Below are 16,293 nucleotides of genomic sequence, written 5' to 3' on the forward strand. Positions count from 1 at the left end.
TTAATATTGCCAGTAGATGAAGGAATAGACAGAGCACATTGGGAGATGCCACACAATGGTAAGAACTCAGCATCTCCTCTTGTGTACTACCAACTTATACCTCACAACTTATACCTCATCATTGGGAAGTAAGAGAGGAACTCAGCTTGCTAGAAAGTGTACAGCATAGACCCTCTGCAGGTTTAATTGTCACTGTCATAAAATTCAAAGACAAAATGACTTCGGATTCAAATAGACTAAAGATAAATGCCCGTGGATCATAGACAATGAATTCACTTACAGTTTCCATTTGCTGCAAAGAGCTTTGTTCGTTAGAAAATAGTATTTTATCAATGTTAATTGTCTGACTAGGATAATCATGTTGTCACATCAGACGACATCCAACCCCACAGTTAAATATGCTGATGTACTTGGGATAAAGGGGTATCTTGTTTACAAAGGTTACAACTATTTTGTTCATGTGTACACATCTGCATTTTACTCCCATGTGTAAATACATGGAGAAGGGGAGGGGTAGAATACAGCAAAGGTAATATATATTATCCCTTCCAAACCTCATCATAAGACACAGAAATTCTGTTACCATTCTCCAAGTTCTTGTTAAGCTAGAAAATGTGTTTAAACTTTAAAAATGTTGAAATCGAATGGAGGAATGAATGGAGGAATGAGTGAATGGATATAGGAGACTCGGGGAGAATGTTTTCCTGAATTCTGTTGCAGGAACCATGGAGCTGGAAGGAGACAGGGGCATTGCAGGTACTGTTGCCTGTCCTGCAGAATAAGTAGAAACCTCCTCGCCGGCTCCATGGCTAACACTGCTGACCTTGACATGGCTGGTGTAGCTGCTTAGACACTGTGTCTTTTAGTTCAACAGTTGCTGACCCCATACTAAACTTGGAAAAGATCATTTTCTTCGGACCCAGTCTGCAAGTTTCACGGTCTGAGATGATGTTGTCTGCCCCACAGTACCTGTTAATAATCACCATCCCTGTCTTCTTCCTGATGGCCTAATCTTAGATCTAATTCATAGATTAAGGGATTTTTCCTCCCCCCCACTTCTGCACAGTATCATTCTGGAATTCAGACAGGAGAGTAATAATAGCTTTACTATGTCAGAGCCTTGGTCAATACATAATTAAGTCATATTTTAATGGAACAGACATAAAAGATAGGTAGTTATCAACTGTAGTACTCAAACCAGACCCCTGAAAGCAAAGCCACTTCTAACCTCCAGGAGTTTTTAATCGGAGATATACTGTTCTCATTACTTTCATAATTTTTTTTTTCCTTTCCATTAAAATCCATATTCTGGCCAAGGGTACTAAACGTTGCAGGGATTTTGTTGTTATCTTTCCTTGTCCACAAATTTACAAAGCAGTTCTCAGGGGAGTAACATCCTAGACTCTGCAGGTGAGCTGGGCTCTTCAAAGCTCTCGTTTCTCACTAGTTAATCTCAAGTCATGAACTCACTTATACCCTGACAACTTTTTCTCACCACTCCTATGCAGGTTGCAAAAAAAGCCCAAACACCTGGAAAAACATAGGAGGTGGCAAGGAGCTAAGGAGAGAAGAAAGTGGGCAAATCCCCCATTTGTTACAGCAGACTCTGCCCTTTTTATCTTCAACAAGTTCTAAAGCAGGAATGTGGCTCAGAATTTCTCCGCCAGCGTAGTTCATTCCATAATCCTGGACACCTCCAATAAAGGTCTGTTCAGTGCTTGTGGAATAGAGACAGGAACTCCTACTTCTTTTACTTACAAAGTGTCCTTGGCACTAACATTTGAAAATTGTGTTGTTCTTAAGAAAATATTCAAGGAACTCTGCATATAAGAGGGAACTGGCCATTTCCGATTCTTCTAATGAGAGTTCGTTGTTTAGGTCTGCACTCAATTTTTTAATTGGATCACTGGTTAGCTATATCTAGTTTCTTGAGCTCTTTATATATTTAACTTGGGGTTTTGGTCCCTTCCTACCAATGGGGGAAGAGTGCCTCTGACCTTTTTCCCTTTATGCCTATGAGTGGGACCCTTTTCCCCCTACTGGGTGGCCTCATTATCCAGCTTTGATATGAGGGTTTATGCGTAGCCTTATAATATTTTGTCATGGTAAGTGTGGTTGAAATCATTGGGAGATCTTCTCTTTTCTGAAAGGAAATGGAGACAGAGTACTAGGGCTGTGGGGGTTTGGGGGGAAGAAGTGGGGCTGGGAGTGGAGGGAGGGAGGGCTATGGTTGGAATGTATTGTATGAAATAAATAATATGGTCAAGTATTTTTTAAAAAATTAAAAGAGGGATTTGGGCTTCAGATAAATACAGGGCAGCCTCTCAAAATGGAGTTCCGGTGCTGGTCAAGCTTAAGGCTTAGTGTGAAGGCCCTCTGCTGCTGCTGCTATCACAGAACATTCGACTGCAGCTGATTTCCCTTCACATCCCCAGTCTGTAAGCAGCATCTATTCCTTAGCAAAGATGGCAGGTTGGAGGTTGATTAGCAATGATTGGGAAGTGATGCCACAGCTCATCACACCGCCATTGTATTCCATTAGCTGGGAAGCACAGATTGAGAACTCCGCATTAAAACAGCAACCCCCCCCCCCCCCGTGTACAATTCACGAGGGACCAAAGAGCATCTGTACCATTCAAGGGTTTTAAGATTTGGGTCACCCACATAGTATTATCTAAAATAGCATCACGGGAAGGAGGCAGCACAGAGGGGCATGTGGTGGGAGGAGAGTGAGATGCTACACTGGAACTGAGTCTCTCTGAGCCTGTTGAAATGGAGCAACACCATACTGAGAGAGATTAAGCTGTTTGCATATGTTAAACGGCTTTCGTTTACACACACATTCGTGGGGGTGTTTACCAATTAATATACTAAAGGAAGCACAAATCATGTGCAAATCACCAGTTCCTAGACACAATTTAAGGCTCATCTTTCATGCAGTGTTGGGCTTTTTAGAACTGAAATGATGCCTTGCTGGGAAGGAGTGGGGGGAGAGGGAGAGGAGTGGATCTATGCATCACACCACTGTGACAGTTTTTAATATCTAGTAAGTTGTTTATTCATTTACATTTTGAATGGGGAACCAGCTTTCTCTGGAGGAAATGCGAATCTTATTTCATTTTAGTCAGGGAAGACCTAGGGAGAAATCAGGCCCAGTGTCATCATGGCTCAGATATAGGGATGCTGGTAGAAGAATGAGACAAAGGGTAGAAGAATGAGACAAAGTCAATGTCACATGTCACATTTGAGGCAGAATTGAGAAGGGAATCTAGTACCTCATTAGTGCCTATTGTGTGTGTGTGCATGTGTGTGAGTGTATGTATGAGTGCAAGTGCGTGACTGAGAGTGTATGTGTGAGTGTTCATGAATGTGTATCAGTGTGTATGTATATGTGAGTGTATATATATGAATGTATGAGTGTGTGAGTGTGTGTATGTTTGAGTGTTTATATGTGTATGAATATATGAGCGTGTCTATCAATATGTATGTTTGTGTGTATGAGTGAGTGTGTGCTTATGTGTGTGTATATATAATATATGTTATATATTATATATATTATATTATATACACTCATACTTACACATACACACACATAAGCATATGTGTGTGTGTGTGTGTGTGTGTGTGTGTGTGTATGAGTTTGTGTGTGCTGGTGTTGGGTTTGGGCATCAGGTAGTGATAGTTCAGCTGCCAAGGCCTCATGGATGCCAGTCAAGAGCTGAATGTTGAACTGAATCCCCAATGCTGGGCTTGTAAGCAAATTCTGGCATGAGAGTTGTTACTTCAGAGGACGTCTTGTGACGATAGAATGGTAGGGTTTGTATAGTGATCACATAGAGGCTTGAGTTTCTGCCTTGTTATTGCTGTAGCACAAACAAATAAATGGCTTAAAATAAGCCTTTCTTACAGGTCTGAGTGGCAGAGACCCCACTAAACTAAAAGGATTTCTTGGCCTTTTCTAGTTGCAGCATTCTGGTATGTCTTGAGGTAAGGCCCCTCCTTCCCTCTGCTAGGCAGCAGCATGAACTTCTCAGATCTCCCCGACTCTGTCTCTCCTGCCTTCTTAAAACCTTTCTCTATGCTCACCTGGATGGTTTGCAGAATCTCTGCTTCTCAAGGTCCCTAACATTACTCAGACCTGAACAATCCCTTAGCAGAAGGGAAGAACATGCCCAGGACCTTGGGGCAGCATGGGGCATCTTTTAGGGAGCCATTATGTTTGGAATCCTCTGCTCCTGCTTCTTGTCCTATATTATGTCCCAGGTATGGATTAACTAATCAGGCTGTTGCTCATTTTCAGGGATTCAGTGCTGCAGCTGCTGGAGGTAATATTCTACTATCCAGAAAAGTACTCTGCGTCTGCGTATAACCTCATGGAGGTCTGGGAGGGTTTAGTGGTTCATCCTAAAGACGATACTCAGGGAGCTAGGAGGTGGATGGTTCGTGTCTTCCGAGAGCTGTGTGAATCATCTTAGCATCATGGGGATAGCCTTCCTGAGGGCTGGTGTCTTCTGCTGGCATGTTTATTAGACTATAACTATGTGAAGTGGAAAGGATGATATATATTAAATATCTTAATAGGACAGGTTATTTCTACTTCCAGCATGAGTAATAAAAGAGATGGCCATACAAATAAAAATAATGATGGGATGTGGTGCCTGCTCACAATGGGCAATCAAACCCATGAACCAGTGACTTTCCCCTTATTGCATTAAGGCGTACTTTCTCTTTCGCTCTATTAACAGCATTCAAAAACCATTGTTATCTTGTCAATGGCATCTTTAATTAAAGACTCCCCTGGACCACCCTAATCACTTCCCATTGTGCACTCACTTGGGCTTCAAATGCACTTTGATTAAAAGGATGGCAATTTGTATTGAGGTGTGCTTGCAGGCTGAGTGTGTGCGTGTGTGTGTGTGGGGGGGGTGAGGCTGAAAAGAAAGCAGGACTTGGTTTGGGGAGAGAGTGGTGGAAATCTTTTCTGGAAAAAAAGCAAATCTTAAATCGACAATCGATGTATGAATTTTTTTCCCTTTCCTTTCTTTCTTTTTACCTTTTTCTGTATTTCATTTTGGCATTATACTCCAACATAAATGACTTTGTGAAGAAATCATCTTGATTTTTACTGGGGAAAGTAGTATAATCTTCCACTAAAGGTGCATTAACCCCTCTAGGCCATTAAGATACTATTTGATAAATTGCTCCTTTTATTACAGCGCAAGGCTAGGTAGCCTGAAAGAGTGAATGCAGCTCCCAAATGGCAGCAATTTACTCCCCTGGCACCAGCCTAGTCCTGCTCTGTTGTGTTACTTAGGAGTCACCTTTCCCCAGCAGTTCCTTAGCCTCGTTGTGGAGTTAATTAGTGGCAAATCTCTCAGAAGGGATAGGGACATGCCATCAATTTGATGCACCCAGTAAAATTTTTCTAAAACTCACTTAAACGACACAGTGAATCCAAACCCTGGAATAAGCCCCAAGCAAAGAGAGACAAAGGACAGTTACACATCTTCATCCATCACAAACAAGCAAGGAAAGCCAGCTGGGGAGTGGATGGGGTCACAGCCCTGTCAAGGTGACTTGACCCTTGTCCTGCTAGGCTAGGCCTGTCATTTCCTAAGCTGAGTTCCAGCTCACTAGGATTCCACTCTTTGGGATCCTACAGTAGACTCCTAATGTATTATCGACCAATAGGAGAATGATTAGAAATGGCGGTAAACACAAAGGCAATGGAGAAAGTTTGCTCTTTTTTTTTTTTTTTTTAATCAGGCTCTTGAAAGTAGACCATTAATATTTTCACTGTAATTGAAGGACTTGCTTTTAAGCCCAGAATTAGGATGGCATCGTGGAAATAATGAAAACCACCAGAGAATACCTGTTGTTGATGTAATTAAAAACTAGGGCTATGGGAGGAGGTGAGTCAGTCAGTAAAATTCTTACGGTGCAAGCATGAGGACTTAAGTTCAGATCCACAGCACCCACGTGAGGAACGAGGAGGTATAATGGCACGAACCTGTCGTTTCAAAGCGAAGGAAGCAGAGACAGGATGGCGCTTGGATGGTGCAGGCCAGCCAGTGAGGCAGAATTGATTAACTCTGGGTTCAGTGAGAGATGCTGTTTCAAAAAACAAAACAAAACAAAAAACAGAAAGCCAAAAACAACAAAAAGCAAAACTAACCAGCCAACCAAAGAAAGAAAGAAAGAAAGAAAAATAAAGCAGTGAGCAACTGAGAAAGATAATAAATACTGATGTCTGGCCTCCATATGCAGAGAGATATCTGTATGCATATATGCACACATACACAGGAACACACACACATATATACATACACACACACACACACACACGCATATATATATATATATATATATATATATATATATATATATATATATTCTACAATACACATAAATCAGGACTGGGTCTTCCTGAAATTACAGGGATGTAATTACAGCTGCTAAGGCAAGAAGATCTAATGTCAAAGTATTGTTGGTGTATGGAATAAGTTTAAAGCCAATCTAGACAATTAGTGAGACCTTATTGCAAAATGAAAAGTAAGAAGAGGGCTTGAGAGAAGAGGGCTCAGCAGTCAGAGCAGTTTGCTAGCATGTTCCAGGCTCTAGCTTTGCACTCTATCACATCATGAGCAAGTGAATTGGTGAATAAGTCAATGGCATTTTATGGTTTCCCTGGAGTTCTTGTACAGGACATTATTGTATTATCATTATCCAAAATCTCCAAACAGTTAACAATGGGTCAACTTTGAGGTCTGGATATGAAAAATGATCCTGACTCCTGATGAGGCCATCCGGGGCCCCAGAAGTCTGAATTTCTGTGCTCTCCCCAGTCAGCCATCCGGGGTCCCAGCAGTCTGAATTTCTGTGCTCTCCCCAGTCGGCCATCCCGTCTCATGTCTGACAATGCTTTTCTTTTCAGGCACTGCCAATGCCGCAGTCAGCAGTGGAATCTTGACAAGTTCTGCATGTCATCCGTACTGCTTCAAGGAGCTCCAGGATGCTAGGTAGACTCTTATTTAGAAAGGCAGGATATTTCACCTTGACGGCAGCAGGGAAGTAGATTCTGTGCCCCAGAGCCTCACCTCATACTTGTAAGTCAGAATCCTGTCATACCGTCATACAATCCCGTCATACCCTCTGTCCTAAGGGCGAATCAAAATCCTAGGTTCCCCGTCTACCCCACCCTTTCCCCACATCGTGCTGTTCATTTACTTTTACTCTTTCCTTTATGGATTCTCATTCTCTCTCTCTCTCTCTCTCTCTCTCTCTCTCTCTCTCTCTCTCTCTCTCTCTCTCTCATTTTTCTCATTTTTTCCCCTTTTTTCTTTGTTACACATTAGAGAGCTATATTTAATCCCTGGAAAGAAATTCAAAGTTGTTCCTAGAGCAACTGTTACAGGTAACTCTCAGGTGACTTTGAGCTGGCAAATCTTTCTCTGCTAATTAATCATCAGGTCCCAAGCTGGGATTGTAGGCAATATCTTCATGTCCTTCAGTACACACACACACACACACACACACACACACACACACACACACACACTTCTCTTTACCCTCTTTTACCCCCTCTCATTGACCCCCATGTGGAGATCAGTGAGTGGAGCTATAATGTTCATGATTAGAGGCAAGCACACTCAACTGTAGAGTGACCATAACTTATTGTCCTAACTGGCACTGCTTGAAGGGAGAAAGAAAGGACTCTACCAATAATCCTACAAGGAGGGTACTTTTATGATGTGGGCTTGCACTTTGGCGGTGGGGATGCGGCAGAACATAAATAACGCCTCTGAAAGTGACCCTTGCCAGGTCTCCCAACCTAAAGCCTCATCAATCCTGACCATCAAATCAGTTTTATCCTTTCTCCCTCGCTCCCACAGGGGAGCAGGCAACACCCCTGGAGGTAGAACTCACACTTATGTCTCCTTGTTCATCCCTCCTCCTTTAGGATTTTGTTCTGCTTGATTTCCTTATTAAGATGCACGGCAATAACGCCTACCTCTGTACATCTGTATATATACCCCAAATAGCATGATGGTCAGTTTTTATTGTCAACGTAATTGGATTAAGGAGCACCTAGAGAGTTAGTGAGGGTGTTCCTGTGAGCATTTGCATGGACAACTGGACAATGAGTGTGTGCACACACAAGGCCTCTGATGTTTCCTCCGCACAGGAAGGCAACACTGTCGGCTTCCCTAAGGTCTTCTACAAACGTATCCCTGAACTGCTCTCCTAGGGAGGAAGCGGAGAATGCTCGCCTTTGTACTTTATCATCTGAGGCCAGGTAGTGGTGGCTTTCTTAGCTGACTGAGAATGATTATAAAGATAAGAATTCTTAATGGGCTTACAGGTGAGCTGTGGTTCTAAAAGCTCTCAGTGACAGTGGACAGTAGGTGTGGGTGTGACTCAATTGCCAACCCTTGTAAGTATTGGCGGCCCCATGTGGCCCCCACTGGCAGCAGCTCCTTCTTGAACACTGGCCTGAAAAAAGCTGTGACCCACATTTCAGAGCCAGAGTTCACCTCACTTCTTGGGACCCTTTCCCCCTCTTTCCTTGGCTTTGCCACTGTCCTGATTGTATGATTTTGTGTGTGTGTGTGTGTGTGTGTGTGTGTGTGTGTGTGTGTTTATTTTATTTTTTTTGTCAAATAGACATAAGCTATAATTATCTGGGAAGAGGAATCTCAATTAAGAAAATGTCTTCATTAACTTGCCTGTAGGCAAGTCTTGATTAATGATTGATGAGGGAGGGCCTGGCATGAGGCAGGCACTGCCATTCCTGGGATGGTAGTCTTGAATGGTACAAGGAAAACAGGCTGCACAAGCCAGGGGGAGGAAGTCCATACGGAGCATTCCCACCGTGGTCTCTGCGTCAGTTCCTGTCTTCACTTCTATCCTGTCTTCCCTCAGTGATGGATAGTGGCCGGAGAGTTGTAAGATTGAAAAAACCATTACATCCTCAACTTGCTTTTGGTTATATATAGTCTTTGTCACAGCAACAGAGAACAAAGTAGAGTACCAACATGCCCAGTATTCCAAAAGGTTTTCCCTTGGATCCCGGGAGCATGGAAAGGGTAAAGAAACTGATATGAAATGAGAACAGCTACCAATGCCATGTCCCTATAAGTGGCTCTAATTTTATAGCCACTTCTCATTGGGTCTTTGAAGAGGACAACCCAAACACGGCTAACAAACATTTTTCAGAATATGCTCTGTGAAGCATGATCTTATGCATGTATTTATAAATGTGTGCATGTATATGTTTGTATGTATGTGCATGTGTGTGTGTGTGTGTGTGTGTGTGTGTGTGTGTGTGTGTGTGTGGTGTTTGTACATGGGTATATGGGTGTGAGCATATGTCAAGCCCACATAAAGCTGTTGACAAAGTGACAGAGCTCATCTTGGGTAAGAAAGCCCGTCTTCCTTTCTCGGACTTCTGGAGAGCTTTCTGTCATCCTAGCATTTGACATTACTATACTCTGCTACTAAAACCAGCAGCCACTATCCCATACATCTTTTAAAAAGGTGTCGCATATGACCTAGATTTCTACCTTTCCAATTTTTTTACCCATTAGATTACATCGTTTGATCAAAACAAAACAACCTAGTAAACAAAATGGTTAAATTATCCCATCTCCACTAAGCCCAAGTGCCAAAAATATGTGTCCCTTTGTAAAGCTGTCAGCAAGATCCCTTCCATTTCTGATGCTGGTCTAAGCATTTGGTCTGGGATATCCACATGACAGTGTAATTGGAAAAAGAAATGAATGTTTGCCTTTGGTTTCATTTTATTGCTTCTCAGAAAGCTGCCCATAATAATTTTCTGGTCCAGTTCTCTATTCTCCAGTCATGGGTGGGGTGAGCTGCAGAGAGCTGGGTGAGGAGGAGTGGCCCAATGTGACATGCAGTGTTCTTACTGTAGGGTGATCAGAAAGGGCCACAACATGGGATTCTTTTATTTGAAGATCTGAATTTAACTTTTAGAAAATGATTAGAACCTGGTTAATCTGTAAAGGCTGAGGTCCCCTACCAACCAAGGAGAGCCAAGAAAAAACATGTTAACATGCAACAAAACAAAGCAATAATCCAAATGTACTAGGTGTAAATTTAGTAGCTGAGGTGAGCTTATTTGACACACACTGCCAGAGTTACCATGGGTACAAAGTCAGTATATCAGGAGCCTGTGGGTCAGATGATGTACAGCTTCCATCCAATAATAGGAGGCTTCTCATCAGGAAATCTCCTCAGAAGTGCCAATATTGGTACCATTCATTTTCTGGGGTCCACTCTCGTCCCTGTGCCTGAGGACGTGCTATCCCATCTTGTGAATGGGGTAGTTCATGATACTCTTTCCCCAGTCTGTAGCACGACGGCAGCACAGTTGTATGAAAGTCATTTAAAGCAGTGTTCTGATACCAGAGTGAGTTCTTCCAGGGATAAACCTCTAGACATAGCCACCCTTTAAGACTCGGCACTCGCATACATATCCCTGCATATACAGTCACCAGGAAATTTCCCCAGGGAGAAAGACACCACTAAGACCCCTTTCTCATCTTTTAAGATTGGACTCAGATGACATCCTTTCCTGCCTCCTTGTCTTTAAGCCTACCCTTATAATGCATTAAGGACCTACTCTATTTTCATTATTTCTATGGCTCTTTTCACTGCCCTGATACACAGTGACTGATTTTACCATGAAAACCCCACATCTAAAGGGGACACCTGGAAAGAGGAAAACATTTGAAATGTAAATAAGGAAAATATCCAATTAAAAAGTTCATTAAAAAGAAAAGAAAAGAAAAGAAAACCCCAAATCAGAAATGTGGCAACCCTGTAACTTTTTGAGGGCTGTTATGGTTTGTATGAGAATGACCCACATGGACACATGTCTTTGAATGCTTGGTCTGCCATTGATGGAACTGTTGGGGAAGAATTAGGAAGTTTGACTATGTTGGAGAAGGTATACCAAGTAGAAGTGACTGTCAGAAGTGGGTGGGCTTTAGGGCTTCAAGATCCTCCTGTTGTCCCTACTGCTCTCTTTGCCTTGGCTTTTAGTCTAATATGTAAGCTCCTGGTTGTTGCTGTAGCCACCAGCTACCTGCTACCTCTGAAACCATAAACCCATGCACATATGCACATGAAACACCCATATATGTACCAACACACATACCACAGCACCACATTCTCTCTCTCTCTCTCTCTCTCTCTCTCTCTCTCTCTCACACACACACACACACACACACACACACACACACACACACAAACACACACACTTATCAAACCATCAATGTAGAACTGTATGAGATTCCTTGAATAGAAGAGCTATTTTTTTTTTTTTATCTTTAGATCCCACTATACTGCTATAGAAATCAGGCAGAAAGCTTAGATTAATCAAATCAGAATTCTCAACCAGTCCCCTGCTACACTGGAGATGGCGCTCAAGGAGGAATAGTAGAAATGCATGCTAAGGTGGAATGCATGGTAGACAGGAATCTAAATATAGGATAAAGCCATTTTTAAGATCCTGCTGTATTCTTGCTAGAGAAGAAGAATCAACAAATCCAATTCTCACACCCCCAAAACAAAAGAGATGGGAGGAAATGAACCAGGGCAGCCCATTCTCACTGCGTGCTGGATTTAGAGGCAAGTTTATGCTGACAGATGGATGGCGTAAAATGAAAATGGGTTTTCAAGTGGTATGACAAAGGAAGACAGTACAATGGCCTTTTCCTGATTAGTCGGAAGATTAAAAGCCAAAGAACACAGATCCAAAGCAGCTTCTTGGCTTAGACAGAAAAATTTATCCCAGCTTAGCAAACAAAAAGGGAGCAGAAAGGCATTTGCTATTTCCAGCATTTTGCAAAGAGTTTAGTGTCACTCAAAGGGTAGTAAGGATTACAGAGCAAGTAGAACGGCCTGCAGCTTAGAGTGACCATTCTAAAGGGACACAGGACCCCCATCAGCAGGTTACCACACACTGAAAGGGAACATAGAGAGCATGGGCTTCTTACCATCCACAGTTTAATTGATAAGAAATGCATGGCTCACAGATGTCAACCCTTGAAGAAACAGTTCCTGTCTGTATCCACCTCCCTAGACAGCAGTAGGAAGCACATAGTCTAGATATGGATGGGCAAGTTCAGTCCACCAACATGGGATTTAAAAAGAGAAGGTTGCCCAAGGGGTGACCTCATTAGGCCAACATGCCTTTCAAGGTTATTAGCCTTTAAGTTAATAGGCAGTGTTCTCTCTTAAAATTGTAGGGTGCCCTATATAATCTTTCCTTTCCAATGCCTTTTGAACATTTTAAGGCTTCATAGACTTGATGCCTATTGGCACATTTCTTCTTCTGACCTGTTAAGAAGGGGCAGCTTCCAGAAAGAGATGGGGATGGAGGTAAGCTGTAAATTAAGTGTCCTGGAAAAATGGGAAGTAGCCCCAGGCAGGCTCTGCTATAATGAGGCAGAAGGCACTGGGAATGGGTTTGAGTGGAAGAAGCCGAATACAGGCTCAGGAGATCGATTACAATGACAAGAGAAGATGCGGAAGCCAGAGCTGGCAGGAGGCCATGATGCAGGCATGATTGGCTGGTTCTAACTTATTCAGTAACCACTGTATATCCTCTGCTTCCCATTTGTAGACAATCAATCTGAGATCAAAGATAGTCTGACTGTACTGAACATAGACAGAGTTTAACTCTCAGAACACTGTAGTATCAGATTGTAAATCTAGGGGAGATTTAAAGCATGTTGTAGAATGTGCATAGGTTAAGTGCACATATTGTGTCCCTTTATATAAGGGATGTGAAAATCTTGGGATTTTGGTGTCCTTGTAGGGTCCTGGATGCAATCCTCTGCGGATGCTTAGGGATGACTATACCTGACTTTTGCAAGATTCTGAGTTTAAAGTCATACAGGTAACAGACAGGAACCTCAATCTCAAATAAGTATCCTTTGAAAAAAATCTGGGGCTATAAAAGAGCATCCAAGAACTCCAATGTTACATCTAAGTAACGTATGATGGGGCTCTTCAAAGCTCTCTCTGTTCCTCGTATAGGGATACAGCTCACTGGTTCAGCATTACCTAGCCTTCTTGGGTTCCTGGAATCAATGCCCAGTACCACAAATGAACGCCAACTTAAACTCTGAGTCTGTTTCCAAAATCTGCCAGCAGGGGTTATTTTAGACATCAGCACCATTATAGGGAGGTAGGAATAGAGCTGATCTCTACACAAATGAGGATGCTCTTCAAGTGCCCATCATAGTACAGCTACATGTAAATCCTCTGAGAGCCTTCCCTATAACCAACTAGCAGAAAATTGTCTCGGATTCTTCTAAGGCCTCATAGAATGGTTAGTCAGAATTGCTATATACCTACAAATCCTTCTATATAGATCTCTATCAAAATCTGTTTCAACCATCTGTTTTTTTTGGGGGGGGAGCTTCTTTCTTTCCCCATGTTTTTTTTTCATGTGTTCCATCCTTATAACAAACAAACAAAGAACCAGAAAATCTATTTTAAAATAACCAAGATGTTATGACTAAAAAATGTCAGAAGTATGTAACCAGTCTATAAGAAAAATTGCTTTCTAAAGAGGAGCTAGCTTTATCTTGTGTGGAAGAAAGCAACATTTCTACAAATATTATAGTTGCGCTGAGAAAATAACCAACTACTTTCATTAAAAAGAGTATGTGACAAGATTTGTATTTGCTCGTGTAATTGAATTTAAGGCTGCTGAAATCTGTCAGACCCAAAAGCTCTTGAAGACCATGTATTTTACCCTTAGCAAGTCATCGACAAAATTGACTCCCAGCCTGTATGGAACAGGTCTTCTGCTGAACCTGCAGAGTCGTGATTGCACTATTTGATGGCTATATATATATATATATATATATATATATATATATATATATATATATGTTGGGCTCTGCACTAAACAGCACCTGCAAAGGTAATTTAATTCTGTCTTGAAGGAGGAGACTATTGGGCAGTTTAAGCACAGTTTCAGTTTATGCATCTGACTCCCAGTTCACTGTTTCCCACTTGGTGCCTCCTGCTTATACTCCAATAACCTTAAGATGTAACTCAGGTCTGTACTCCTTTTAATAGTCATCATCTCAGACTCTTACCAACTTGTCTCATCTGAACAATAAATTCCGATTTTTGTTTTTGCCCAAGTCCCAGTAGACATTCAAGGTACTATTAATATGCTAGTCTTCTCTGACTCTTACCTGGGTTCACCTTGGTTGATTGACATATAAATCTCCCAAGAATTCTCCTCGGGGATGGCACCATGTGGTATGAGTAGACTCACCCCTAAGACAGAGAAAGCCAAGAGGTCATTTAGAGACATCCTAATTATTTTGAAACATGCTTTTTGGGCACCTTATAGATGCCAACACAAAGAAGTTTCCCCTACCAATTTATCAATACCAAACCTTGAAGAACTCTGGGGGAGAACTTGCCCTGTATCAGACCAAAATTGATCATATTCAATGCTCAGTTTTATCTGAAATTTTGCCAGCATCCTAAGGCCAGGATCTACCAAATACACCTGAAAAGTTAAGAGGTTATCAGCCCATAAATTAACTTTCTCCAAAATTTAAAATATAGTTATATATGTTGTTCTCATTTCTGGAAAAGATATCTGGGCTGATGTGTACACTAACCCTTTCCTTGACCCTGGGATGAAACTGTCTTACAAGTTAAGGAAGGTGCTCGGTGAATTACTGCATCCTTTTTTAAAAAATACAAAAAAAAAATGTGTCTAATCAATTTTGAAATACTCTAGGTCATTCTGCAATTGATATGATACTTTGCAAACAGCAGCTGGGAAAGCTTAAGGGAGTGGCAGTGTCTTAACCATACTCCTGTCTCTGTCATTGTGAAGCCACACCACTGCATCTGAAATGTCCCCAGTTCCTATTTACAGCTATGAAGAAAACAGTTTACTTTGGACAAAGAGAGAGACATCTGGAAAAAGCTGGGAGTCTCTTTAACGTGACTTCTGTTTATAAAAAGGAATGAGCTCGCAAAATAGTAAGGGAGTCACAAAAAATAAAATCTCTAGGCTTCCTCCTATGTTTTGAATAATGCAGCTTTTACCGGTTGGTTTTCCCTTTGTTAGAGATAATTGCAGAGGAAGCTTGCAGGTTGCTGTTGACAAGCTTTCTTGTTCTTCTCTGTGTGTGTGTGTGTTAGCAGCTACAGAGTCAAGGAATGTGAGACTCATTGTGAACCAGGTTATCTGTGATTCACATTTACATCATTATTCAGTAACATGTTAGTAATCATCAACATCTTTCACTAGAACTAAGAATAGGACACATTAAAATTCTGTTCACGGCTTTTCAGTAAAGAGAAGTATTTACATTCTACACCTTCATAGTATGATAACTGTAACTGACATGCTTGGGAACCTCCAATCAGATGCCCCTTACATTTCCTGTTCTTCCATAACTGTAACTGTATCCTTTCCTAGTACTGAACAAAGATGCTAACGGGATATTTAAGGGTTCATATGTTGCCTTGACCCTTCATTCAGCCTTGTCTTAGTTTGGCACTTATTTCTGTTGCTTCTACATTATCTCTATGCCATGAAGACAAAGAAACATGAAGATTCCTCAGTAGAAGCTCAGTATATAATTAGGCAACTGTGCCCTGTTGCAGTAATGACACTTAGCACAGTGCCGGATCCAGAATAAACATACTGCAAATAGGAAAAGATGTGCAAAGGATTCAAAATTCTTAATATAAAACCAGGTTCTGAGTTATGTTGCCTTGTGTACGCCATCATTGCCTGGGGCTATTTGTTGGGCCTACACTCTCCCACTTCTTTCAGGTAAGCTTAATTCCCTATGTGTAGATGGAAACATTATTCAAGATACTCCTGATTCAACCTGAACCAATTCTTTAAAGTGGCCTGTACATTTTTTCACTCTCCCTCAAACATGATTTCTATTAGCCTTCAAGTATACTCCCTACCCAAACATACATTGCACATGGAGGCTGAAGTGAGTTAATCCCAGGGCCAAGGGTAGAAGAACAGTGGACATTAGCATGTTGGTGGCAAGTTGCTGATTTTCAAAACCAAAAACATAGTGAGAAGGGTTCATGCCTCGGGTCCCCTAAAGAACTCTCCATTTGCAACATGTCATTCACCACTGATCTTTGATTTAAAAGAAAATGCAACTCCCCAACTCCACCTGCTACTCTGACAGCTTTTTAAAATTGGATACGACAATAGAACCACCTGTCAGAGTTTCTACTTTCATATTTTGC

At 41.6% G+C, this 16,293-nt stretch overlaps 1 protein-coding gene across 9 annotated transcripts in view; it reads right to left on the bottom strand.

Annotated features, from left to right (window-relative positions):
- Nucleotides 1-16,293, bottom strand: part of Unc5d (unc-5 netrin receptor D) — a 537,305-nt gene that overhangs the window by 51,421 nt on the left and 469,591 nt on the right. For all 9 annotated transcript variants that reach the window (XM_021218890.2, XM_021218893.2, XM_021218894.2 and 6 more), the window contains one exon: nucleotides 14,244-14,328. In XM_021218890.2, coding sequence (XP_021074549.1) covers nucleotides 14,244-14,328 — 85 coding nt within the window. The remainder of the gene's footprint in view (nucleotides 1-14,243; nucleotides 14,329-16,293) is intronic.

This window comes from Mus pahari, chromosome 19 (assembly GCF_900095145.1).
Source record: "Mus pahari chromosome 19, PAHARI_EIJ_v1.1, whole genome shotgun sequence".
NCBI classification, from domain to species: Eukaryota; Metazoa; Chordata; class Mammalia; order Rodentia; family Muridae; genus Mus; species Mus pahari.